This window comes from Urocitellus parryii, chromosome 1 (genome assembly GCF_045843805.1).
Source record: "Urocitellus parryii isolate mUroPar1 chromosome 1, mUroPar1.hap1, whole genome shotgun sequence".
NCBI lineage: Eukaryota > Metazoa > Chordata > Mammalia > Rodentia > Sciuridae > Urocitellus > Urocitellus parryii.
In genome coordinates, this window is record NC_135531.1 from 206720700 (window position 1) to 206745671 (window position 24972).

General features: G+C 38.6%; 1 protein-coding gene across 25 annotated transcripts in view; it reads right to left on the reverse strand.

Annotated features, from left to right (window-relative positions):
- The window catches only part of Neb (nebulin), a 205594-nt gene that overhangs the window by 175205 nt on the left and 5417 nt on the right, over positions 1-24972 (reverse strand). For 24 of the 25 annotated variants that reach the window (XM_026387917.2, XM_026387926.2, XM_077802547.1 and 21 more), the window contains exons 5-23: positions 23405-23608; positions 21536-21643; positions 20961-21065; positions 20191-20295; positions 19457-19561; positions 14372-14476; positions 10002-10106; positions 9185-9292; positions 7390-7506; positions 5804-5908; positions 5606-5713; positions 5401-5505; positions 4853-4951; positions 3670-3774; positions 2584-2691; positions 2387-2500; positions 1082-1183; positions 880-987; positions 686-790 (exon numbers count right to left, since the gene is read on the reverse strand). In XM_026387917.2, the coding sequence (XP_026243702.2) occupies positions 686-790; positions 880-987; positions 1082-1183; positions 2387-2500; positions 2584-2691; positions 3670-3774; positions 4853-4951; positions 5401-5505; positions 5606-5713; positions 5804-5908; positions 7390-7506; positions 9185-9292; positions 10002-10106; positions 14372-14476; positions 19457-19561; positions 20191-20295; positions 20961-21065; positions 21536-21643; positions 23405-23608 (2121 nt within the window). The remainder of the gene's footprint in view (positions 1-685; positions 791-879; positions 988-1081; positions 1184-2386; positions 2501-2583; positions 2692-3669; positions 3775-4852; positions 4952-5400; positions 5506-5605; positions 5714-5803; positions 5909-7389; positions 7507-9184; positions 9293-10001; positions 10107-14371; positions 14477-19456; positions 19562-20190; positions 20296-20960; positions 21066-21535; positions 21644-23404; positions 23609-24972) is intronic. The other variant, XM_077802538.1, reaches the window with a different exon arrangement.

The window sequence follows — 24972 nt, forward strand, 5'->3', positions numbered from 1 at the left end:
CTGCACCATGGTGGAGGAACCCTGCAGGATCCACCCTCCTTCACCTCCTGCCATTTTACCTCTTGCTACTCTTCCCTCCCCAGTATCACAGTAACCTCATCCTTTCAGACTGTTCTTCCTGCTTCTCTACCGCTCATCTTGGTGTGGTTGTCTCAGACCTTCTTTGACCTTGTAATTCAAGGCACTGAACCACTCTTTCAGTAGCATCCTGTTTTAATTCCTGATTTTCTCATCATTTTTTCATATCTTTCTCGCTTCTGAGCTCTCTTCCTTTGTTTATCATCTGTCTCTTCCTCCCTGGAAGCTCCAGGAGAGGCATCTCACTGTGTTCTCTATCCTTTCCCAGCACCAAGGACAGTGCCTGGCACCTGCCAGCCCCTCTTGTAAATTTGTGGAATGGTGAATACCAAACCTCTCACCAACCTGTGTGTCCTCCTTTTGCCCTGAATTTGCATACATATAAACTAAGGACAGTAAAGCTCTATAAAACCTAAAATTACTTCATAATGAAATGACTTCTTTGTAGTAATTTTTGTGTTTCCTGATTCTACCCAAAAAGCAAAATTTTAAATTTAATGTCTCTGGCTAACCACTAGATGTTAGTATTTAAATTCCTGCTAAATTTACCACTAGATGTCACAAGAACCCTAAACCCAATTTCAAGAATCCAGGGCAGCTGACGTACGTCTTTACACTGGTCCAGCTTCTTAATTGCTTCGTATTCTTGTGTTATTGTCTGAGGGAAGTAGCATTTCCCTTTATCTTCTTCATATTCTGCTTTGTAACTTTTCTATAATGAGAAAAAATAAAAATAGATCAGGATTCCTATTGTTCCAAACAATGTCTCTGTGAGGCGTGAATAATTGTCTTCAAACTTACGTCACTATTTTGAGCAGAAACTTTCATGCAGTGTGTGTGATATGGGTCTTCAAAGCTGCCTACATAATGTCCCAAAATATTCTTTACATATGAATCTTTATATTTAGCCTGAAAAAGAAAATGTGCACAATTCATATTAATAGTCATCTGTCAAACAAGAGGAAAGCCTTCCCACCCCAGAGGTAACCTGGGCCACTCAAACCTCGCTGAAGTTCTTCAACAGTGTATCAAGTTGATATTTAGGGGTCTCGCAGTAATTCATGCTCTTTGCTTTTGTCTTCTCATAGTTTTCCTTGTATAATCTCTGTCAAAGGGAAAAGAAAATTAAACAAAGAAAAATTCATCTCATGGAATAAAAGCCTGGCATGCCATTGCTTCCCTTTCACCAATGTATTTTCTCCACATGTATTTTCCACTAAGCAGAAAAGCAGGATATCCATCCATGCTTGAGGCTCATGTCTTGTATAATCTCATCTGCTAAAAACCATAAATGTATTTACATTATTTGTCCCAATATTTCTCAGACTGAATAAATTATAGCACATCAATACTATTATTCAGGAAAGTTACTGTACTAAAATAATTCATTCCATTTGAATGTTTTGGGAGAAAAATGAATTTTTTTTAGATGCAAAATGAGGTGTAACAGTATAAGGTGGACCTTAGATACTTGGGCATAGTCTAGAAGAGGCATCAGTTTACCACTTGGTAAAAACACAGTTTATTACACTCCCAGAAGTTGGCTTTATCATTAAGTTCTAACATTTTTTTTTTTGTAATAGCAAAACATGAAAAGATGACTTCTGTTTTTAATGTATGTATCATCTTTCTTCTAGTTTTAATTTAATTCTCTCATATAGAAATCAAAAAATATATTCAATAAAGATAAGAATACTTGTAAATGATATGAAAGTTAGGGGATATTATTTTCTTAATAGAAATTAGAAAAACAATTTTGGTAAAGGTTTTATTTTTAGCAAGTGTTTTAAAGTTTTTACAATGAGATCGATACTTTATAAAATTCCTAAAGTAAAATACTTTGTTTTTGAGTTTATGTTCTATCTAGTTTTTCCTGCTTTTTGTCTGTGAATTGGTTTTCTCACATCTTGCTTTTTATTTTCCTGCCTATGTCTTTGCAAACAACTTTAATCAGCTCAGGGCACTGAATGAATACACGAATACCATAGGCTACATACATTTATATATACTAAGATACGGAGCCCATTTCTAGGAAAAACAATAAAGAAAATGATATAGCTAGTACATTTTTCCTCCTAATGAGACAGAGGACACTAAGGGACCTTTGTAACACTTAGCGTCATCTCAAAGTACAGAGACATCAGTAAAAATGAGAAAGTTCATCTTTCTTAATCATCGGGCCTTTCACATTTGATTTGTCATCGTGCACCTGAGATATCAGTTAGGCTAACTAATAGACAACTCAAGGTTATATTAAACATCAGTGTGGCCAAATCTGAAAGTAAGAGTGATTTACAAAGAAACTCACATCACTCTGGTTTTTGGCCGTCTTCAAGGAGTGCAGCATCTTGGGATCATCGTTAATGCTGAGGGCTCCAATCATTTTCCCTCTGCTCTTCTCATAGTCTTTCTTGTACATCACCTGCAAAGACATCCCACCTGCTGGAGCCCACTCACCAGGACACAGCCTGGGGCCTCCTGCCCAGATGGAAGGGCCATACTCACGTCGCTGGCAATCCTGCTGTTGGCTTTGGCTGCCAGCAGGGGGATGGCATCCACTTTAATTTCAAACTTCTTAGCTTTGCTCTTCTCCCAGTCTTGCTTATAAACATTCTGGACAGGAAATTTTCAGCAAAGGAACAGGAACAAAAGTGATAAGTGTATCGTTACACCTAACGGCTAAAGGGTAAGTGTTACCTCGTCTAAATATCAAACAGACAGACTCTGGGCAGTGTTGAGGAAATCATGCATACTTCAGATAATTCTGAAGCTAGAATTTGTAATTCTCCAAGATCAGGCTTCTCTGCTTTCCCTTAGAATCTTTCGTTAAATTAATTCTAGTTTTCATACTAATATTTGATTTCTAAACACTGAATGTTTTATAGAGTGGCACACAAATATTCTACAGTTAACTTACTTTTTATGGTATAAGGGCATCACTTTCATTTGATCTCTAAATCCTTTGCAAAGGTTATTTCATGAATCATTACTGTACTCATTGATGCCAGATAATCTTAGAATTCATTTATAGAATTGAAGAAATTGAGATCCTCAAGGGTAATTTGACTTTTCTACAAAATTAAGCTCAGAAAATGAAAGACGGCAATAGATACCTGGCCTTCTGCCCTTTAACTACGCTGCGTTCTCATTAGTGCAAGTTCTTTTACATGGAGAAATAAGTATAATTTGTGTAAAATAAGGACATTATAGGCCTGGGGAATAAATGGAAATGAAATTATATCTAAAATGTCAGGTTCTGAAAAAATTAATTGTGGCATAACACAAATGAAAATATGGTGAAAAGATCTAATACCTAGATTTGCAATTAAGCATACTTGAGAGGTGGTAGTTTTAGGGTTGGTTAAAAGATATTAAGATTTCCTAACTGAATGAAGCTACTTATAAAATGGCTATACACATCTTACAAGGTGAACTCTCATAGTCACCTTGGCAGACATATCAACACGATGTAAATGTTAACTGTTCTTCCATCTTTAACCTTGAAGCCTGTGTTAAACTGCAGTGAGGCAATTCAAAGATAAAAGCACTGGTTGTCAGTACCCCACATGGTACAGTGGGAATGGGACTTACATCACTCAGGTTGTAAGCGTTGACTCTGTGCTGGATAAAGGCAGGAGTATCAGCGGGTATGTGGCACTTGAACTTCTCACTTTCATGTTTAGCTTTGTAATTTAGCTAAAAGAGAAAGGGGTGTTGGGGGGGGCAGGGGTAGAAGAGAACCAATTAGTTCAGGAGAAGAATTTCTGCAAAATTAAAAAACTTCTCTTGCATGGAACATTTTGTGTAGGAACAAAGTTGTTAAGATGAAAGAGAGATCCAGAGCTCCAGCTGGCCACCCTGCTTTGTTGAGCCCATGTGCTGGACCTTTGACAGCTGATACCACAAGAGTCACCATGGCAAGACCCTCATGGAATGAAGTGGATTTCCCCCACCTCACCCCTCCCCTGTGCACGCCACAGTGGGCCCGCTAGGTCCTGAGACACACATAGTCCATCTTCCTTTCATTATCAATGTTTCACTTCTAGAGAAGCCTCCCTGCGTGTCACCTCACGTCCATCAGCGCTGCTGATGCTCCAACAGGAGCCTTCATTTCTGACTATGAATCTGCTGAGATCACTTGTATTTTTATCCTTTCACACAAGTTTGGAAATTCATACTCAGAGCTTAAATGAAAAAAAAAAATTGTCTCAAAGACTCCCATTTCCCAGAAACTTATTTGGGAGAGAGAAATCCCATATGTTGAATACCTGGTCAGGGCCACCTTGAATGCTATTCACACTTCTCCTTTCACTTGATTTCCACAACAGCCATAAATTATGCAAGGGACATATGAAGCACAGAGATGTTAAAGAACATGGCCACCTGGTCATAAGTGACAGAGCTGGAAGTTTAGTCTGATTCCAGGACTCATATTTTCCCTGCTTTAAGGGGGGACATCAGTTTCTATCACAGAAGCATTATTCTCCCAGGAAGATTGAAGACAACCAAACAGGAAAATATTTTAGGTGATTACAGATATATAAAAGTTAAACTTGTTAAAATTTACACAACCTTTCCTATAAATGTGACAAAAGATTGGATTTTATGGGCTGGGGATGTATATAACTCAATGTTAAAACCCTGGCCTAGCATGAATGAGGCCCTGGGTTTTATCACCAGACCTTCAATAAAGAAATAAAACTGAATTTCACATATAGAATTATAAAATACTCTCCCTTATAAGTGGATTTCCTAGCTATTTAGAGGAACTTACATCGCTCAGTTGCTTGGAATTGACTTGGGCTTGTACCAGAACTGGAGAGTCGGTAACTTGCGTGAATTTTGTTTTATCTGGATGGACTTTATAGGTGTGCTGTAGGAAGCAAAGAGATTTGTTTTATCAGCACCTGTCAAATCCAAGGTGATCCATGGGCTGAATCACAGACAGAACTTTACCTCCTCAATGCTAATGAAACATTCACTGACTGTAGTCTAGTTCTAACTAGTCTAAAAAACTAAAACTGAAAACTTTAGTTTTTTTTAGTTTTATAGTCTGTAGTTTGGGGGATGCTCTTACAGCTATCTGAAAAGCCTTCTCATGTCCTCAGAGTCCCCATAACTCATTTAAGAAAAACGAGCTGGAATTAGCTCTTGAAATGTGGGAATGCCAAAGGAAGAAAATAGCTACTCTATTACAAGATAGATTTTGGTTTCTTACAATTTCCTCACTTACATTTGCATAAGTGTCAACATTTTAACTTTATCTTGACCACTAGACACTATGGAGGGCAATAACATTCCGAGTTCACACTAGAGACTTACATCTTTACACTGATCTAGTTTCTTGATGGCTTCATATTCCTGAGTTATGGTCTGGGGGAAGAAGCCTTTTCCTCTGTCCTCTTCATATTCTGCTTTGTAGTTTTTCTATGAAGACAAAAAGAAGTAGATAAAAAGATGCAACCATTGTATGCCCGCCCCCCAACATGTGCTATTTGGAAAGCCAAACAACTGTCTCAGGACTTACATCACTGTTTTGGGCTGCGACTTTCATGCAGTGTGAATGATATGGATCTTCAAAGCTGCCTACATAGTGTCCTAAAATATTCTTTAAGTAGGAATCTTTATATTTAGTCTGAAAGACAAAATGTATTTCATTTGTTCATTGATTAAGTAATTTATCAAATGATGGGTCCTTATTAACCGCGGGGGTAGGATTGCTTACGTCACTACTGAAGTTGTGTAGAACAGTATCAAGCTGGAATTTGGGGGTCTCACAGTAATTCATGCTCTTTGCCTTTGTCTTTTCATAGTTTTCCTTGTATAGTTTCTGTCAAAGAAAAAAAAATCAGTTAAAATAGATTCCTGTCACTCCCACGCTGATTAGAACACTCGTATTTTCCAAAACTAAACAAAAGAAGAAAAGATATTGCCTGTCAACTCTCTTAAAAGCTGACAGTCAAACATGGGGTGCCATGAATCACAAGCCTTTTGTATTAGCAAGTATTGTAAAGCATAAGTCTTTAACATTTTAAAAATTAAGAAACCAATATTCCACCTCTAACCAAGGCCTTAGTTCAGATGCTTGGGTATCTCTAGATTATTCTTTGTCTCAATGCACATAATTTCCTCACTAAGGATACCCTGGCACACATGGAGGTTTTGAACTTTTGAACAAGTTTTTTTTTTTTTTTAATAAACCCTCATGAAGAAGTAAACATAGGTTGAGAAATCCATAATCTCTCTTCCTTCTTGTACCAAGGGAGGAAAAAAATCCCCCCAAAATAAGGCCTATATGAGAATCCAAACAATGAGTCATTACTAACTCTTCTTCTCTGCTAGGATTTATCTTTAGCTTGAACAGCAATGAATCAATTATTGGTTTTAAATGCACAGCTGTGAAAGCAGATCATTGTTACATTTTTCATGTTGGGTTTTCAAAATTTAAAATGATTCTATTCTTTTAAAATGTGCTTAGATTCCCGCTTTTATCAACAAAAGCAGATTTGCGCCTGGGATTGTACATGATTGATAAAGATGTCCTTCATTTCAAAGCACAAGTTTTGTATTGATTTCCCAGAACCATTTTGGACACTTGCACTCTCTCACTTGCCCCATCACCCCACCCCTCCCCAATCTCATGCACACATTTCCTATGGCACTGACTTCCTTCAAGGGTAAAGAAAAGATAACCAACCCACCCAGAGAGATGCATAAAATGATTAACTATTGAGAAAGCTTAATACAATCTACCATAAAGAAAAACCTCAAATGATCACATATTGAGTGTGTGTGTGGTGTGGTGGGGGAGATCAAATTGGTCTTAGGTCATTAGTCTTTAAATATCAAAGTCAGGTTTATTTATCTAATTTACTTTACATCTACTGGCTTAGTCAGACTCTTAATTCCACATGTAGAAAATAGAAATTCCTGTTGAGACACAGGGAGCAATCTTTTAAGCTGTGTTGTCAGCAAACGATGGTTTCTGGGGTTAATATCTGTCTTTGAAAGTCTTCTGCTCTGTCAAAATCACTGTACATCTCCTTGTGTTCTTTGCCCACAGAGGTCCAGCCACTTGGAGCTTCTAACCACAAGAGGATTTCCTTGTTCATTGAACTAAGTCCCCAAGCTTGCAGAGACTGAGCCTTATCTCACTCAGAGGTATTCATAACTAGTTCCCATGAAATGGTTACTCCCTAACCTTCAAGTATTTGTAAAGTTATGTATATATTTAGTCATTATGGAAAGAAAAAAGACATCATTCTTGCAGCCAAGGTTTATAAGACACTTTTTTGAGAAGAGTATACTTACATCACTTAGGGCATTTCCTGCCGCCTTCAGCTGCCTGAGCAGTGGGTTCTCTGAAGCAGGAAGTACATTATAATCTGCTTTTCCTTTATTCTTTTCATAGTCTTCTTTATATTTTACCTGTAGGATGAATAAAGTGATAAAGTAACTCCAGTTATTTTTGTCCCCAATCTCCATCATGGGTATTATGACATAGTTCCACAAATCAATTTTCTTTTTAGAAAAATGGCAGCTTGACATTTTACAAACTATTTACTCATAGTAACTCATAATAGCGGCAGAGAAACTGCATAAATTTCCAGGATACTTTTTTCTTCTCATTCATTTATTTATTCAGAAATATCCATAGGAGGTTGATTATGTGCCTGGCTCTGAGACAGACACAAGAAAGAATAACACATGGTCCCAGCCCTCAAAGAGAAAAAAAGATACATAAATAATGGGGGAGAGAATGACACAAATAAAGACAGCACATCGGGTCCCAGATGCCTGCTGCTGTAGAACCTTCACTCAGCTCTTACCCTCCAGCTGCCTCTCTGTCAACACAGTTTTAAAGAAACTCAGCTAGAAGCATCATCACCCTCTTCTTTCATGCCTCACCTGCGACTGTGTGTTGAGCAGCACATATTTAATGCACAAGCAGGAAGATGAGGAAAGAGCTGTGGTGGGAAGAATAGTGGCAACCTCACCCTGTCATTCTGTCCTTCCCAACTTGCACTTTTCATTTCAGCCCTGGCAGAAGCAGTAAGTTGGTGGTGGGCTGGGAGGAGAGCCTCAAGTCCCTACCAGGAGCACATCAGTGGGGGGTAGAACAAGATTCTGGTTTTGAGCATGATCCCTTGTCTAAATCATTCTTTCAGTTGGGATAATCATAGAAGTTTAAAGAATCCTAAATAAATGACCAACAATTGAAGAATCTCAGAAAACAAAATGGATCAGCTTAGTATCGTAAGGCAAGAGACACACGGCTGAAACTCAGATGCACCAATCCTGCAGCCTACAGTATCACAGGGGGACTCCACTGGCGTAGAAGACACAGCCTTTCTGCCTTATGGAATTATATATGTTCTTGAAAAATGGAAATGACCAGAGAGCAAATTCACAAATCCCCCTCTCCCCTATCTGCTTCTGGGATACAAAGACTTCTCTGTTATGTGGGTGGATTGTCAAGGCTTGTGACAAAGCCATCCCTCCTCTTAAGCACCAGATCACGTCCCCTTTCACCTATCACGGATGCCACTCCAGCCGTTCTCCGTCTTCCAACATCAACCCATGTCCCCTGTCTACTGAAGGTTTCCATCATAGAAACATGGTGGGTTTCTTTTTTTCTCCTATCTTACAAAATCCTTCTTCATCCACTTTTCCATCAGCTTCTTCCCCATTGTCTTTCTTCCCTCCCCACCAGGAAAATGATTTGAAAGAGTTGAATATACTCATCACTTCAATTTTTTCCTTCTTATTCACTCATGGACCCTCTCCAAGTAGATTTGACCAAATTGTTCTACAGATTGCCACCCAGGGGTCAGCAAACCTACTTCAGAAATATCTGACACTCTTGATGATTCCCTTCCCACTTCACCTGCTCCTCAGCTTATACGGCTCTTTCCCATCTCTGCACTTACCTCCTTTTGCTGATATATTATTGTTTTTATTCTGCTCTTCAAATGCCTGAAATTCACTGGTCTCAACCTTGATAGTTCCCTCCAAAACCCACCCTTCCTTTTTCATTATGTGTAAGAGCAGAGTTAGAAATTTACCCCACTGAAACCATCAAGATCAACAGGACAATCCCTCATACCTTGCTAGCTGCCAACCCAGCTTGTTTATTCACTTTATACTCTGGTGTTTCGGTCTGCATAAAGTAGATCTGGTCTTTGAGGTTCTCAAAATCTTCCTGATATTTCCTCTGTAAAACAATAAACATACTGGAGAACAAACCGTGCAAGAGTTCACATAAGAGGACACAGGGCATTTGAAGTCATCCAAAGCCAAACACCCCTTGGTTTAAGAGGTCAGATTACAATCAGAGAATGTGGTGCCCTTGCAAAAATGATCACAACTTAATGGAGATTTAGAACAATCAGAATAAGCTGGAAAAATAATTAGAAAGGCCTGTTCTGGCTACTAAGAAAGTGCTTCTTGAAAGCAAGAAGCAGAGTGAAGAAAAAGAACAATTAAATTTCCAACTTCCCATTAAAAGAAACTAAATTAATCAATTTTACAAAGGTAGTTTGGTGCCCCATGCAAAGAATAAATTTATTTTTTTCCATATTTTTATTGGTGCATTATAATAGCATATAATGGTGGGATTCATATAGAATAAACACAAAAGAGCCCCTTTAACTTATACCAACTGCACTTTGCAGTCAGTAAGAGGGTCTCACCATCTTGTTCCTGTGAAAATCGAGGTAAAAATAAGGGCATTTGTTCAAAATAAATTTTTAAAAGGAAAGAGTTTGTGGGATTTCTTTTAAAATAGGAACTCTGCATCACCTCTTGTCCCTAAGAAGAGGGACCTCCAGGGCTCTGGCACTACTTGAGATGTGGTAGATGGCTAGAAGTCATGCAGAAAGAGGGTCCCCTGCTAAGAAACCTAGCCTTCTGTTCCTACTTACTGTGCTGAGGTTATCGGCATTCATTCTGGCAGTTGCAATTTCAAAGCAAGGTGTCTCACTCCATTTGCCTTTGACATTCTTTTCATAGTCTTCTCTGTATTTTTGCTAAGGGGAAAAAAAGAAAACACTTAAATTTTCAGAGGTTCTTTATGAACACATAATTCAAGATCTTCTAAACTCTTTTTTTTTTTTTTTTTTTTTTGGGTAGGGATATAGCCCTTCATCCTGCTTGCTGTCAGAGGAAGAAAACTGTAGGATTGGGAGGGGCACTCAGGCCTGACGCATCCCCAAACCAAGATACAGAGAACTTTGTAATGCCATTTGAAGTTTAGAAGCAGCAGATAGTCCTAAATAATAGGGTCAAACCTTGGGCTCCTGTATTATGTCAATAGATGAATGAAAATTGAGTAGGAGATAATCCTCACAGTGAAAGGCAGATGTCTGATTTTTAAAAAGATATTAAAACAAGATATAAAACAGAGTTATAAGACCACCAGACCCCTCATTTCAAGGTCCTTCCTGCCTTCTTAACCTATCTGAACTAAAGATTATTATTTCTTCCTACACAGCAGCTGAAATGGGTCAGGGTGGAGATGGATTACTTGCAGTCCACTCCTGAGTCCAGGATGACTCTGTTCTTGTTAGCTGCTGAGGAAGTCATGGCCTCCCCTGAATTTGCAGGTGGAGAGAAGTTAAAAGGACAAAGCCCTGTAGCTGGAGGAGTAAGAGGAAGAGGGAGGCAGATGCCAATGGAGCCTCTCTGCCATCCAAGGAGTCTCACTGTGCACGTTGGGGCATTTTGTGGTGACACATGGAATACCATCACATGGGTGTGACATCCAACTCCTCCTACCACTTCTCTCCCACTCCACTGACTTCAGAATTGACCAGTGGACACCTAGAGAAAAAAAATTAAATTTCCCTACTCTTTTTATTTGTTCAATAGAGGAAAATACACTGGGACAATTACAAGCTCTAGGACACCTTCTGTGGCTAAGAGGGGGCCACATGTCAATAAATAGACCAAGATTCTGTCCCCAAAGCATTGTCTATCCTCCCCAGAAGTCAACTAAAGTGACTTCCATTGAATTGCCAATCAGGACCCTTAATGTCTTGGTGAAGCATATGACCTCATTTTCTATTTTCCATGTTTGCATCTGAGTTTTTATATGGTTATTAAATAGAAAGGAATATAAAGCTAGTTAGTTAATCACATTTTTTTCTGTGAATAGCTAAACCTGAGACTCCTGATGGCCCCATTCATAGAAGTTATCCTTTCAGAGAGCATGGAAGGGGTCCCAACTGGTATTTTTATTGCCAACTGTGGGCCCAGGGTTACCTTCCTGACTCAATCAAATCTCTTCTTGTAAAATCAATAGGAGTCTTCTCAATTCTATGCAATAGAGTTTCCATTTCAGAAGAACAGAGTTTTTTGCTATGTAACAATATGTTGCTGAAAGATTTTCTTTTAAAAAAATTCTAGATTCCAGTTTCTAACATAAAATCTTATGTTTTTACTATTGTCAATCTGGAGGGAAGTAGAGAGGCAGGCCCAGAGGAACTGAAGGGACCTCCAAGTGTTCCATTCAGAACCCCACTTCTAGGTGGTGACAGGGCACCTATTTTCCTCACCAAGAATATCTGCTGATATGAACAAATTTGTTTACCTATCCATCTGCATTTAGTGCTATAGCATACACCTGAGCCAGGAGAGGGTGCTAGCAGGTAGCTCATTAATTTAGCCAAAGACCAAGGTAAGAGAATTTCTTCTGACAGGTAATAATAAGGAAGGCTGATAAATAGAATGTATTATGAATATAACTCTTGCAGATATGTGACCATTACCATCTGCACTGTAAGTCAAAGGAGGGATCTGGAAGATACAATCTGGCAAGGGAATGCCAAGTGTTTAAATACATGAGAGTCGGTAAAGGAGGTTTTTTGGAGAGAAAGAGGACATGATGATGTAGGAATATGGGTCAGAAGAGCTTGTTAATGGGGGAGACTTCAAGAGAAGGGAAGAGCCCCATAGATAAGTCACCCTTGGCAGCCATGCGCCTCTCTTGCTAAATGGAGTGCTGCCAAGCACAAGCATTAATCTCCAGCATGATTATTATTCTGGATGCACAATAGTCATTAAGAACTTGGAAATCTAGATAAGACTAGGATGAATTATGTCACTATGGTCAAATCCAGTGACCTTTATCCACAGCCACTCTCCCCTTATCTCATATTGTACCACAAGGGTAAACTCAGGTCTGGCAATGCTTTCAAAGTACCCTACACTGTCACCTTATCCAAATAGAGTGGCAATCTCCAATAGACATACAATGAAGGGCATTTTAGTAAAAAGGAACAGGTGGGAAATTAATAATATACTTTAACCCATTAAATGCAAAATATTGTCATTCCAACATGTAATCATATAAAATAATGAGCTACTTCACATTGTTTTTTTTTCTTTCCTAGTAAGTTTTCAAGGCCAAGTGTATATTTCTCACATATAGAGCTTTGAGTGTTATGAAACAAATTTTTCCCCCAAACACAAATTCATTTGTTGAAGGTTTGACCCCCAATGTGATGGTAGTTAAAGGTGGAGATTTTTGGAAATACTTAGGGTTAGATGAGGTCATGTCCCTATAAGAAGGGTAAGAGAGAACACAGCTCTCTGTCTCTACCATGTACAACAAGAAGGTGGCTTATCCACAAGCCAAGAAGGAGGCCCTACCAGGAACTGAATCCTTGATCTTGGACTTCCACCTTCCAGAGCTGTGAGAAATAAATGTGTGTTGTTTAAGCCATCTTGTGTATGGCATTTTGTTATAGAGCCCAACTTGACTAATATACTCTGTTTATACTGGTCACATTTCAAAGGCCCAATAGTCACATTTTGCTAGTGGTTACCAGATTGAAAAGCATAGTTCTAATCTAGCTAACCTAAATTGGTGAAAAAAAAATTATTACAGAGGGGTTTAAAGTGAGTTTTTAAAATTGCCAACATTGCATACTCAAATAAGGTAAAAGAATATTTCCTTAGTAAGACATCTTTTTAAATATGCTTTAAATAAAAATATTCTTTTTTATCTCTAAATGACCATTTAAAAACAACTTTTTTATTTTAAAAGATAAATTGTCCTCCCCAATCTTATTTCCAATAGCAACATTTTCAGTAATCATCTCTTTACACAGTACTTAAGTTAATTTCTGCTTAGCCCTGGGAAAATGTCAGGTTGGTGTTTTCTTATTAGTGAAAATTCACTATACTTTCTAGATTCTTTCTATAAACAGCTCCTGGTTCTACAGTGTAGTCCACAAAAGCAAACACTGAAGTGATTTCATCATCTGTATCTTTTTTTCATTCTCTAGGAAAGAAATATTACCCCCACCAGCAAATCATTTTTTATTTTTTTAATTTTTTTTTTTTGTACCAGGGATTGAACCCAGAGGCACTCAACCACTAAGCCACATCCACAGCCCTTTTCTATATTTTTTTATTTTGAGTCAGGGTCTCAGTAAGTGTAGAGCCTCCCTTAGATGCTGAGGCTGGCTTTGAACTTGTGATCCTCCTGCCTCAGTCTCCCGAGCCACTGGGATTACAGGTGTGTGCCATCATGCCTGGCCCAAGATAATTTTTTTTTTTAAAGTAGAAATCTTGAGGTTCCATGAAAATTCAAGCAGAAGACTAAACTGAGACTCAACTCCACCGAGGACAAAGAAAGGTATTTAAAAGCAGCAGTATCCCAGGAGAAAGTGACCTGATTTGGACCAATTTAAAACAGGACTTCAGCATGGGCCTATTCAGCAGTTCAACATTTGTTTCTGCATTCCTTGTCAGGGCTGCATTCCTTATCAGGGCTGCATTCCTCTGAGCTAGTTCACCAGCCTAAATATAGGCAGACTAAGCTGCTTGCTAGGGCCTTAAAAGTTATGGAGTGTACTGCCCAGTGCTGTCAGCTAAGCTGTGTCTGAGGGCCCACTCACACATTCTTATCTGTGCACACCTGATTGTATAAAACTGTAAAGTGTCTTCACACCAAATTAGCCCAGATCCTCTATGGAAGGATGCAGTTATTCAAGTTACTCTGTTAGTATTAGTCTCATAAGTAAAAATGTCAAGTGACATTAGGACACAGGCTCTGTTTTCAAAAGGTGATTTTGACATTTAAAAATGACCAAGTCATCAAGCTGGCTAAACTTATTAACATCGTTTATAGTATGGATAGATGTGTTACTCTTGCTGTAGGGTTTTGGTTTCACATGCAGAAAACATTCTGTTTTGTTTTCAATTCACCTTTAGTTTCTTTCTTAAATGGTTGAAATCATTAAGCAGAATTTCCAAAAGATACAGGGTCCCAGCTCTGTTTACTTACCTTGCTCAATTGATTGGTTACTTTCTTGGCAAATTCAATATCTGGAGGATCAGCCAGAGATGTGAATTGAGACTGCTGTTCGATGTGACCTTTTTTGTAGGTAATCTAACAAAATAAAAGACAGGAATGCTCATGAGTCATAAAATTATACCATTTCTCATATTCCATTTATTAGCATGTTTTTTTTTAAAAAAGATGATGCTTCCATCTTTGTATGAAGTCTTCAGTTTTAGTACCCATGTTATCATAATTTGTCCTTCTAGACAGTGCATGTCCTAGTTCTCAGTACAGCTAGTTATTTCTATGTCTTTGAGTCTTCTCTCTTTTCCGGGGTCTTCTTGACTCTAGATCTTTTGTTTCCTTCCATTTGTTTTCATACCATGTTGTATAATTTCAATTTTTCTTTTTCACCAGCATCCTCAACTCTCAGTATCTTGTCTTTTCTCCATTCCTACTTAATTAGCCCTCAGTTGTGGGTCAACACTATCACATACTTTCTGTTCTTATGCCAAGAATGCTGAGTGTTACAGAAGAAAAATCACACAAATCTATGGATGGGGTAATGATAACATAAGTAGGACTAAGAGGGACACAGGAAGAAGGTATAGGGGAAGAAGCTTTGAACCCCAGCCCTTAGCTCGAAATCTATGGGCCTACCCACTTGTATGTTCTGTGAACAACTTGGTTTGCTCTCTGTATCCAATACTCTATAACTTTGTGGTATCCATTTGCCACTTGTCTTCAAGAAGGCTTTAGCATCCCATAGTATGTCTCTGGTCAGCCCCTATGCCCAAAAACTAGTCTAAAACCCCAGCACTGTCCTTAAGTTCCCAGTCAACTCTACCTTACTCTCAGCTCCCCATTGTAAACAAAGGCTACGCTTCTCCAACCCACCCCTGCCCCTCCCACTGCCTGCCCTGACTCCTAGGAGAAGCATCCCTTCCAAAGGGCCCGGCTTCTGCACCCTGGGTACCGTTCCTTCCTGTTGCCCCTTGCGCCCAGTTCTGATGGTCACCCCTTTCCTTTCTCACAGTTTCAATCTCTCCTCTTCACCAAGGCCTTCCCTTCAGCCTCTAAAAGACCTCTATCACCTTAAAGTAAGGATGGTATTCACGAGTCATGCATCCTTTTCACTCTTGTTCTTCTTTTTCTCTTTATTATTGGCTCTTCTGGAGTTTTCTTCCACCAATTGTGGCCCCACCTCCATTAATGTGAAACTATCCATAGAAGATTCTTAGATATATGTGGCCCTCAAATTCCTCAGGGCCTTCTGTATGCTGTTTCCTCTCTCAGGAATATCCCGACCCCACTGACTCCCCATCTGTCTGAAACTGCTGCTGCTTCTCCTGGTCTCAGGATGGCATGACTTGCCCTCCTTTGTCTCCAGTACCCAATGGCATGAGCCCTCCCTGACTCCCAACATAGACGCAGTTTCCTTCTCTAGGGATCTCACTCAAGGTGACCTTTACCTCCTTCAGATAACACTGTAAGGAATTGTCTACATGTCTGTTTTTTCTTGGACAGTGAGTCCTGGGATGGCAAAGGAATGTCTTCTCATTGGGAACACTTGTGGCCTGCATGGTCCCTGACTTGGAGGAATGTTCAGTGACTGATTTCAGAATGTGGGTCTTACACACCAAGTCTGGGAGAGGACAACAGGAATATTATCCCAACTCTTCTGTCACACAACTGTGAGACTCCTACAATTTTTTTTCCTTCCACAACCAGTATTCTTAATTTAAAAAAAAAAAGGATTGGATAATTCCACGGTCCTAATCATTTTATTCTTTAACCAAGTCTAACTGTAGCTTACCCCATCTGTCTAGTGCCTGTAACAAGAGCTTTCATGAACATCAAATCAACTGGGATACAAAACAGTTTTAAAAATGCATAAAAGGCATAAATTCCACCACTAAGTTTCTTTTAAGTAAGTGAAGACTTTATTTCAGGCATAGGCCAACTGGAATTTTCCATGCCTGCTTCAGTCCTTAGGGAGAAGATAACATGCAAACAGGATAAATGCTTATTCCAAATGACATTCTGTCAAGAAGTTTCAGAGAAATCAGATCTAAAAGTCCAATTTTCTCAGAAACTTGTTCAGAATTCTGTCTCGTTATAATTCTGCACTCTAGATCAGCTTAAAGGGCTGGGGATGTAGATCAGTGGTAGAGAGCTTGCTTTGAATGTGCAAGGTTCTGGGTTCAATTCTTAGTGCCACCAAAAAAGAAAAAAGAAAAGAAAGGGGAAAAAATGTTATGAACATTAAGAAATAGTTTTTAAAAATAAATAGATCAACTTAAAGACTCTCTTGGTATTTGTAATATATGTTGTCTCTACTTACATAATAAGGGAACTACAATAAGTAGAGTTAAAATTGTCATAGGAAGAAGAGACAGGAGAGGGAGCAGGAACATCTAAATCTAAGCCCCTAGCTGAAAACCTATATGCCTACCCAGTGGTATGTTCTGTGAACAAATGCTTGCTTAGGGCTCTATGCTGGATATTTGTAGAAGTTTGTGGTGCTGACAATAGTATTAATAGCATGTTGATAATCTGATACTTAGTGCATACTTGGTCTGCAATCAAAACAAAAGCTCTACTGTAACTGCCAGGTCCTACTGAAGAAGAGTAGAGAAGATTTCATTATTATGTATTCTCCTTCATTATGTTCTCTTTTGTGCTATCTCAAAAGTGTAGCCAAATCAATTGTTTGACATTCACTGGAGGTAATCCTTCCTCTGTTTCATGGATAAAGGGAGATACAGGAGATTAAGTGTCTTCTTGGAAACCTCTCCCTGGGCTTATATGACATGGCATTTCCTGGTCCCCCTTCAGCTTCTCTGATCTCATCCTTTGCTGGCTCCTCTCCAGATGTCCTAAGTGTGGGTATCCTCCAATGCTGCCCTTGACCCTGCACTCTTCTACCTCCCTCATGCATTTCAAGTCCCCAGCTACCATTTTCGCTCTGATGACTTTTAAATATTGAGTTCTTGCCCTAATCTCTGATCTCTTTGACATTCTAAATTTCTATATATTCCTAGAATGCCTTGATCTGAACATTCCTTCCATTAAAACGAATCTGCTTCTCTTTCCATTAGTGCATCTTTATCAGGTGTACCCCATTCACCCTGACCACCTATCTATGATCATAAACTCATTTATGACTTCTTTCTCTCCATCTCCAGCATCCAGTATCATTAACATTTGTTAATACTTATTACCATCAATTACTTTCTTCATCTTTACTCCCACCATCTGATCCATCTATATCACTAAAATAGACTTCTACAAATTTCACTGTTTCTAGTTTTTCCTAGTCCCAACTCAACATATTGCCTATCAAAATTTTTCCACATTCTTTTATCATGCTGTTTCCCTCTCAAGCATCCAATGATGCTGTTCGTTGCCTCCCCTATTGTGGCAAAGGTATTTTGTCTGATTTCCAAAGTCCTGCTGTCAGCAATCTCACAACCACATCATTCACATTCGTTGTTCCATGATATCCAGACTCATTTGACCTTGGTCCCTCGTTCAAGTGCAGTCTCCACTTGGGATGTCTTTCTTCTTCATCACTACCCAGCCCTTCTGGATCTGCCTCCACATGGCCTTCTCTGATTACGTATGTGTCCTTTCTTATATCAGGTATTAGACTATAGTATTTTGTTTTTAACATTTTTTTGTTGTTGTTGGACATATAGCGTGGTCATATTTTAGCCTAATTATAAATTCTCAAAGGAAAAGATGAACACTTCTTGTAGTACTTTCCTATCCTGCTAGGTATGGATGCATAATGGAGTTCAGTAAATAATCACTAATCACTTGCTAACGGCTCATAACAATGTTATGAATTCATGAACTACAGAATCAAAAGCTCATCTTAGAAGTAGGTACCCACACTCTATGTACTATGTGACTTCAGGATCTTATTAAGCCTTCTTTATTTTCTCACCTGCCCTTATGGAAAGGTAAGAGTTTACCTTCATCACATGAAAAGTGGGATAGAAAATGAGTCCACTAAATTTTCAGGTGATATTAAATGAGAAGCAATAAAAATTATACTTCAAAAGTTGGAGGCACCATCAAATTAGCATGTAAACTTCAGTTCAGGACAAGATTGAACCCTAGCACCCATTGGTAAATCAAGTAAATCTCACTAGGTCTCAAGTAGCTCAAGTCCATATTGAATATAAGAAGTTTCAAGGATCTGGCTCAACAGTTGAACAACAAGTACCATGTATTTATAACACAGAGCTCTGCTAAAACCTAGATCAGGAGACTTTGGATTTTTCCATATGATTTCCAGCAAATCCAGGGGTCAAGAAATAAAGTACCTCAAAACAAGGGCAAGTGCTAGGCCTGAGTGGGGCTCTCAATTTTAAGGAGAGCTTCTTCACTCTTTTAAGTTCCTCTAACATACAATTTTCAATGTCTAGAATATTAAAATTCTGTCAAGTGGGATTGGTGATTTTTTGCTAACTCTGAAATATCCTCTCCAGACACCATTGCTCAGAGCTCTTTGTGGGATAACCACACAAACATGTTTCAACAAGTCGCCTGTCAGTCTCTGTGCAGAAGTAAGACACAGTACCATTAAGACTTGTTGACCAGGACAGCAACACAAAGTTCCTCTATAATACTGCTTACTTAATACATTTGTGAGAGCGTGGCTATAATTCCATAGCTGTTAAAAAAAAAATGCCACTCCATTGTCACAGAAGAACTTCAAACAAAGCCTAGAGAACCGCACGTGATCTAGTGGAAAGAACACTGGTTTGTGGGAGGAACACAAGTCTGGGCTTTGCCACTATGTGACCTACCTATGTGATCTTAGGCTCAAGTTCCTCACCTATTAGAAGAAAGGACTGGACTAAATTACACCTAATATATAGCACATTCTATGTCTAATTTAAATTAGATATCATAAACAATGATTCTGGAGGTACTCCTTAGCAATAATGGCACATAGTCTTTTTTTAAAAAAAAAAAAAAAAAAAAAAGACTTTCAGTGAACATCTGGCCAGAAGGTGTAACTCCAGTTTTCCCCAACTCCACACACCCCACTCATGCCGACTTCAGTTCACTTACATCGCTGAGAGCTTTCTGGGCCTGGGCAACCCTCCTCAGTTCTGGGCTATCATTATATGGGTAAAACAAACCTTTGTCTGCTTCCCAGTCTTCTGTGTACAGTTTCTAAATCCGAAAAGAGTGAAAAGTTATGAAATAAAATGTGATCACACATAAAGTGCACGATTTTAAACTTATTCACTAAGGGCCTAAGGCACCAAGGGCAAATTGAGAACAGAGATAGATGAGATTCATAGGTAACCCCCCTTTTCCATCAAACCCACACAGATGTGCCGAATTTATCTTCTCCCTGAAACTTAACCTGCTTCTTGAAATGACTGCTAACACAAGTGTCAGAAGCCAGGAAGCATGTCCAATAGTTTCTGCCACAAAATAAACCTCTAATAGGGTTATGCCAGGGATAACAGAAGTATAGCACAGGGGCTACAAAAAAATTTAAAATAGTACTTTGTCAATCTCAGCTGGTTCTCAAGTGTGTTTTCCTTCTCTCCATTCATGTTCCAGCTGGTTCTCAGGGTCTCAAAAGATTCTGTACCCTTTTGCCCAAGAGCTTTGAGAGGAGCTGAGGCTCCTCTTGGCCAAGCCCCACTTTGCAATCCTATATGTCTCCAGGCTATTCACAAAAAGACTGGAGAACTGTATTCCAGATTGTCAAGAATGTACCAGGTATTGAGATAAATTTCTATGACGGGATCATGGAGGAAGCTGGAGGTAATGAGGAAGCAGAGGCTTACCTTACTGAACATGGCTGTGTTTTTAATGGCCTGGACAAGTTCAGGGGCATCAGGGGGAAGCAGGTACTTATCCTTGGTGTCTTCCCAGTTTTGCTTATATAAAACCTAGAGAGAAAGAGCAGAAGACTTATGTCTGGATGTCTCACCCAAGGCATGAGGATTTCTACAACAGAGGGACTATAGTGTAGTAAAGGGGGCCTCTCGCAAAAGCTGTGGATAGGTTACCAGGAAAATGCTGACCATGTCCACATACTATCAGACCTTCACCTAATTAGGAAGATTTCGCTTAAAAATTCTAGTTTTTTGAACTAATTCATTACTTTGGAGTCTGTACAGATTCCTTCAAAGGTTGCAATCAGTCATGACTCAGTTTGGGTGGCAGACATGTTTCTTTTGACTTGCATGTTATTCTAAAAATGGTTTTGAATGAATTGCATACATTTGAAATTGGGAAATTTCTCATAGAAAGTCAGCACCCCAAATTCTTAAAAAATAAAGAAAGAAATAAGAGTCTCCAGGACTTTGGGATTGCATTCTGTGCAGCACCCCCGGAGCTAAGTTTCAGCTGCCCCTTTGGGCACGTCACAGAATTCTCTATCCACTGATAGGCAACTCAGTTTTCTGTGGAGGCTTTCTGATATGTGTGGGCCTTTAGTTCAGACTGCCTGTGGGACTGGTGAGCAGGATCAGCCCACCCATTTCTCCTCCAGGACAAGCAGAGGTAACATACCTGCTGTTAAATAGCCCAGCCACCCAGGCCACAGCCTCACCTTGCTGACTTGCTGCGACACTTTCTTTGCATGTTCAATATCTTTTGATTTTTCATCCACATGACATATAGTTTTAGCAACATCACCGTCCATTCGATACTTAACCTGCAGAAATGATGCATGGTTATAGTTTACGACAAGCTAAAACGTGAGAATATTAAAGAATAGCTTATCAACGAAGATCATTAACTCAATGACTAAGTCTGCATCCCAAGGCAAAATTTCTGAATTTATCTAGGACACTGTGATCTCCAAAGACTGACACAGAGCCTGCATCTACTGTTTTGCTTTCATGGCTGAATCTCTAGCCTGCTCCTTCTCGGCCTCACTGTGCTCCAATGTGGAGGACTACAGCCTCTACCTCAGTCTCCTCTTAAGCTCATCGCTGAGCCAAGCTCACAGAAGTCTCTGGGTTCATGTTTATGGCAACATAATCTATGGTCAATGCTTTCTCTAGATTTCTGAACCTGCTCACAGTAATTCAACCCCTTATTCTCACTACACATATTTAAAGCCCCCAGTGCTAGGCATATTTTCGAAATGTCTCTCTTCTTTATTTAAGCAATGCAGCCCACCTCACTAAGTTGATCTTGCACTTTCTTGATTCTGCGAAGTTCTGGAGTATCAGATGTGCTGGCGTATGGCTGTCCTTTTGCTTTCTCAAATTTCTCCTTGTATTTATTCTAAAGGGGGGAAAAAGTTAGATACTCACCTAGAATCTGATAAGATAGCAGCAGAAATGTCAGACAATACACTTATCCTCAACTGATTTAAAAAAAAAAACTCTCCAAGTTACAACAATTATCAGTTATAACAGCTTTTATTTTGTCTAATATCCTCTCAGCAAAAACTAAAATAGATTTGTTAATCATTCCTCCTAAATATGATTGGGTCCTAGAAATAGTAGAAATTTGTTAGAGATTATTGTCTTGGAAATGCCCTAAAATGAGTCTCTCAAATTTTTTTGTTTGAATGTGCATATAAAAAGCCTGAACCTCAATTATTTTAGAAAATAAATATAGAAAATGAGTTAAGTCTGAAAAGATTTGATTGTTATTACAATACAAAAAATATTCAATTCAGAAGTTGCATCTAAACCTCAGTGGTTTAGATAGCTGAGACACCCGCTGAATTAATGAAAAGTCTAAATTATGGAATATTTTGAAATGAAAGGCATTTTTATTATTTCTGCTAACTATACAATGAATTCTTGCTTTAACAATAACATGCATAATTTATCACTATTAAGACTTCAAAGAGTTCTCTTGAGCAGAATAGTCAACAATCTAAATTATATCATTGATTTTGTTCCTAATCACTTTTGAAATATTATAGAACTTTGCTGACAGTCTTTTTCAGAATATCAGAAATTCTAGGTTTGTAATGTCTGAACTAATGAGATTTTGTGGCAATAAATTAACAAAACAATTTTCTATCTTTGATGAATATGGCAGTGATAAAGAAATTTTTAATTTTTAGACACCTAAATCTTAGATCATTCAAGAATATGAAGTAGAAATTTACTCAGTAGTTGCCAGGAGTTGATACTTAACCCAAAGTAAATATTAATTGGCCAAATGCAACAGGGCACTTTTGACATCAACTTTAGTCCTATGTAATCCAATCTTCCCCTGATCTGGATTTCAGTTTCTTAAGCCCCCATAGGACATGCAATCAAACTACCTAGTTAGATCTTGAAAAAAAAAAATCAACAAGTTAGATGCTTCAAAATGGGTCTAAATCTGCTGCCCATCAGTGTAACTATAGAACTGTACAGGGACTTAAAGGATCAGACACCACCAAGCACAGTGATTTTTAGCCTGGGCTGTACATGAGAATCACCTGGGGGGCTTTTAAAGCTACTTCTGCACAGACATGAGCCTTGGCCCAATTAAACTAGAATGACCTAAGCATCAGGAGTTTTCAAGCTCCTAGGGATTCCACTGTGAAGTCATGGTTAAAAACCATGGTTCTGGAGTATATCTGATCCTCAATCTCAAGTGAGTTTCCAGTCTGATCTACAAGTTCTTCCTCACTGCATATCCCTTACAGATTTTTAATATTCTGTTAGCTACTCTATTTAAGAGTCTATTCTGCTCATAGTTTATGTATGTTATCTCACTTTCCTGAACTGACCTCAGTGAAGTCTATATTTATGATTTCATTATTCAAGATTGGCAAGTAGTGATTAAGTACCAATAAATGCTTTATAATTGGCCTTATGCTTATTTTTTTCAGGAATAATTTGCATTGATGTTGCAGTGGTACAAATGAACACATGAAAGGAAATTCAAGAATCACAAGAAAGGAGCTTGTGTTTCTATACAGTAAGTTTTTTTTCGTATAAGGTTGAGAAACAAAAATCTAGCCAGCATCCAAAACAGTCAGTTAAGATCAGTAACTTCTCAATAATAAAACCAGTTCATCAAGAGTTGGATACTCACTGGGCTAAAAAGATTCTGCATTTTCTGACTATGTTCAATGTAGGGGGTCATGAACTTGGAAGTGTCCACCTTCTTCCGAATGACCTTCTTCCTCTCCACTGGCTTTGCGGGCTCTGGCGCTGCCAGGGCAGGTTTGGAAGTTTCCGATTGCCCATAGTCAGACGTTGTCCTTGTTGTCGTGGTTTCATAGATTTCTGTTATTGTCTGAAAATTTGACATGCAGTTCAACATTGTTATGAAAGTAAAAACTGTGGTGCCATGGTATTGGTATACACTATTTTAACTTTAAGTCAGATTACATTCCTGGTGTTACTTCTGAGGTATAAAACAGGCCAAAACAGGAAGCTACACACTATAGCCATATGAAGGCATATTATGTTACAGAACTCCCAATGCTGATGGTGACATTGCCTTAATTGCATTTACAGAAAGACACTCAAACACTTCGAGCTAGCATAAAATCAGAAATAACATTCATAAACATCTGAAAATTTTAAGTAGTCTGCATAAAATGAAAGCAAACTTAAGACCGGGGAATAAAAGGTTAAGACAACTGAATAATGCTCAGATTATTTACTTTTAACTTTTAAATGAGTAAAGAAAAAAATCAGTTGCATTTTCTGAAGGCATTCAGGCATTCTTCTCTATAGAATGAGATAAAGAATAACGGACTTTTAAAAAATGAATTGCATCCATAGTTTAAGTATTTACCATTCTCTTGGCTGAGTTAATTAATGTGAACTGGAGTGCCATTCCCACTCACACTTAGATGGACAAGAATAATAATGACAACATAAATGAGGTCATTCTCTTCACAACAATTCCGTGTATATAGTAGGTGGGAAATCATGGTTTCTTACAACAGGTTATGGTGGAAGAAACTAAGATTCAAAGTTTGAATCTAGATCAAGGTTAAAAATACTATATGTAGGAAAAGAAGGTATGCAGCCAAGTCTTCAATCCATCTCACAGTATCGTTTCCTTCAGATCAAATATCATCTGTGCCAAAGGAAGAGTTCTGGCATAAATTATGAAAAGAGAAACCTGACAGAGAAGTTGTACGTTCAGGAAAACTCCCTCTAAAGTTGCTGGATCATTACTAATTGGTTGTTTTCTGTCCATTATTGCTAATCCATGGCTGATCATGAGAAACCAACCAATTTATAGCATCTACAGATGTTTATTTTTAATGCAGACACAGGCTCTCTGAGCAGGCCTCAAGGTTAGCCATCCATATCACTGGGTATCATGCTCCAAGAGAAACAGCTTCATGCAGAAAATGAAGCATTAGAGAGGTATTTCAACTTGGTGTTTAAAAAAAAAAAAAAAAGGTTCCAAGTTGGACTATTTATGGGAGTGGCTTTCTCAGAATTCCCAATGTGTTAAAATCCCAGTAACATTTTATTGCATCATCAGGGACAAAATCTTGGAGTCATAGGCCCTAGTGCAGAGATGGTATCCTACAACTCTACACAATGCAACTGAGGGACCCTATGTCAGTTACAAGTCCAAGGCTATTATAGAGTGATGATAGCCACTGACTTTAGCCTAATGGGCAATGTCTACAC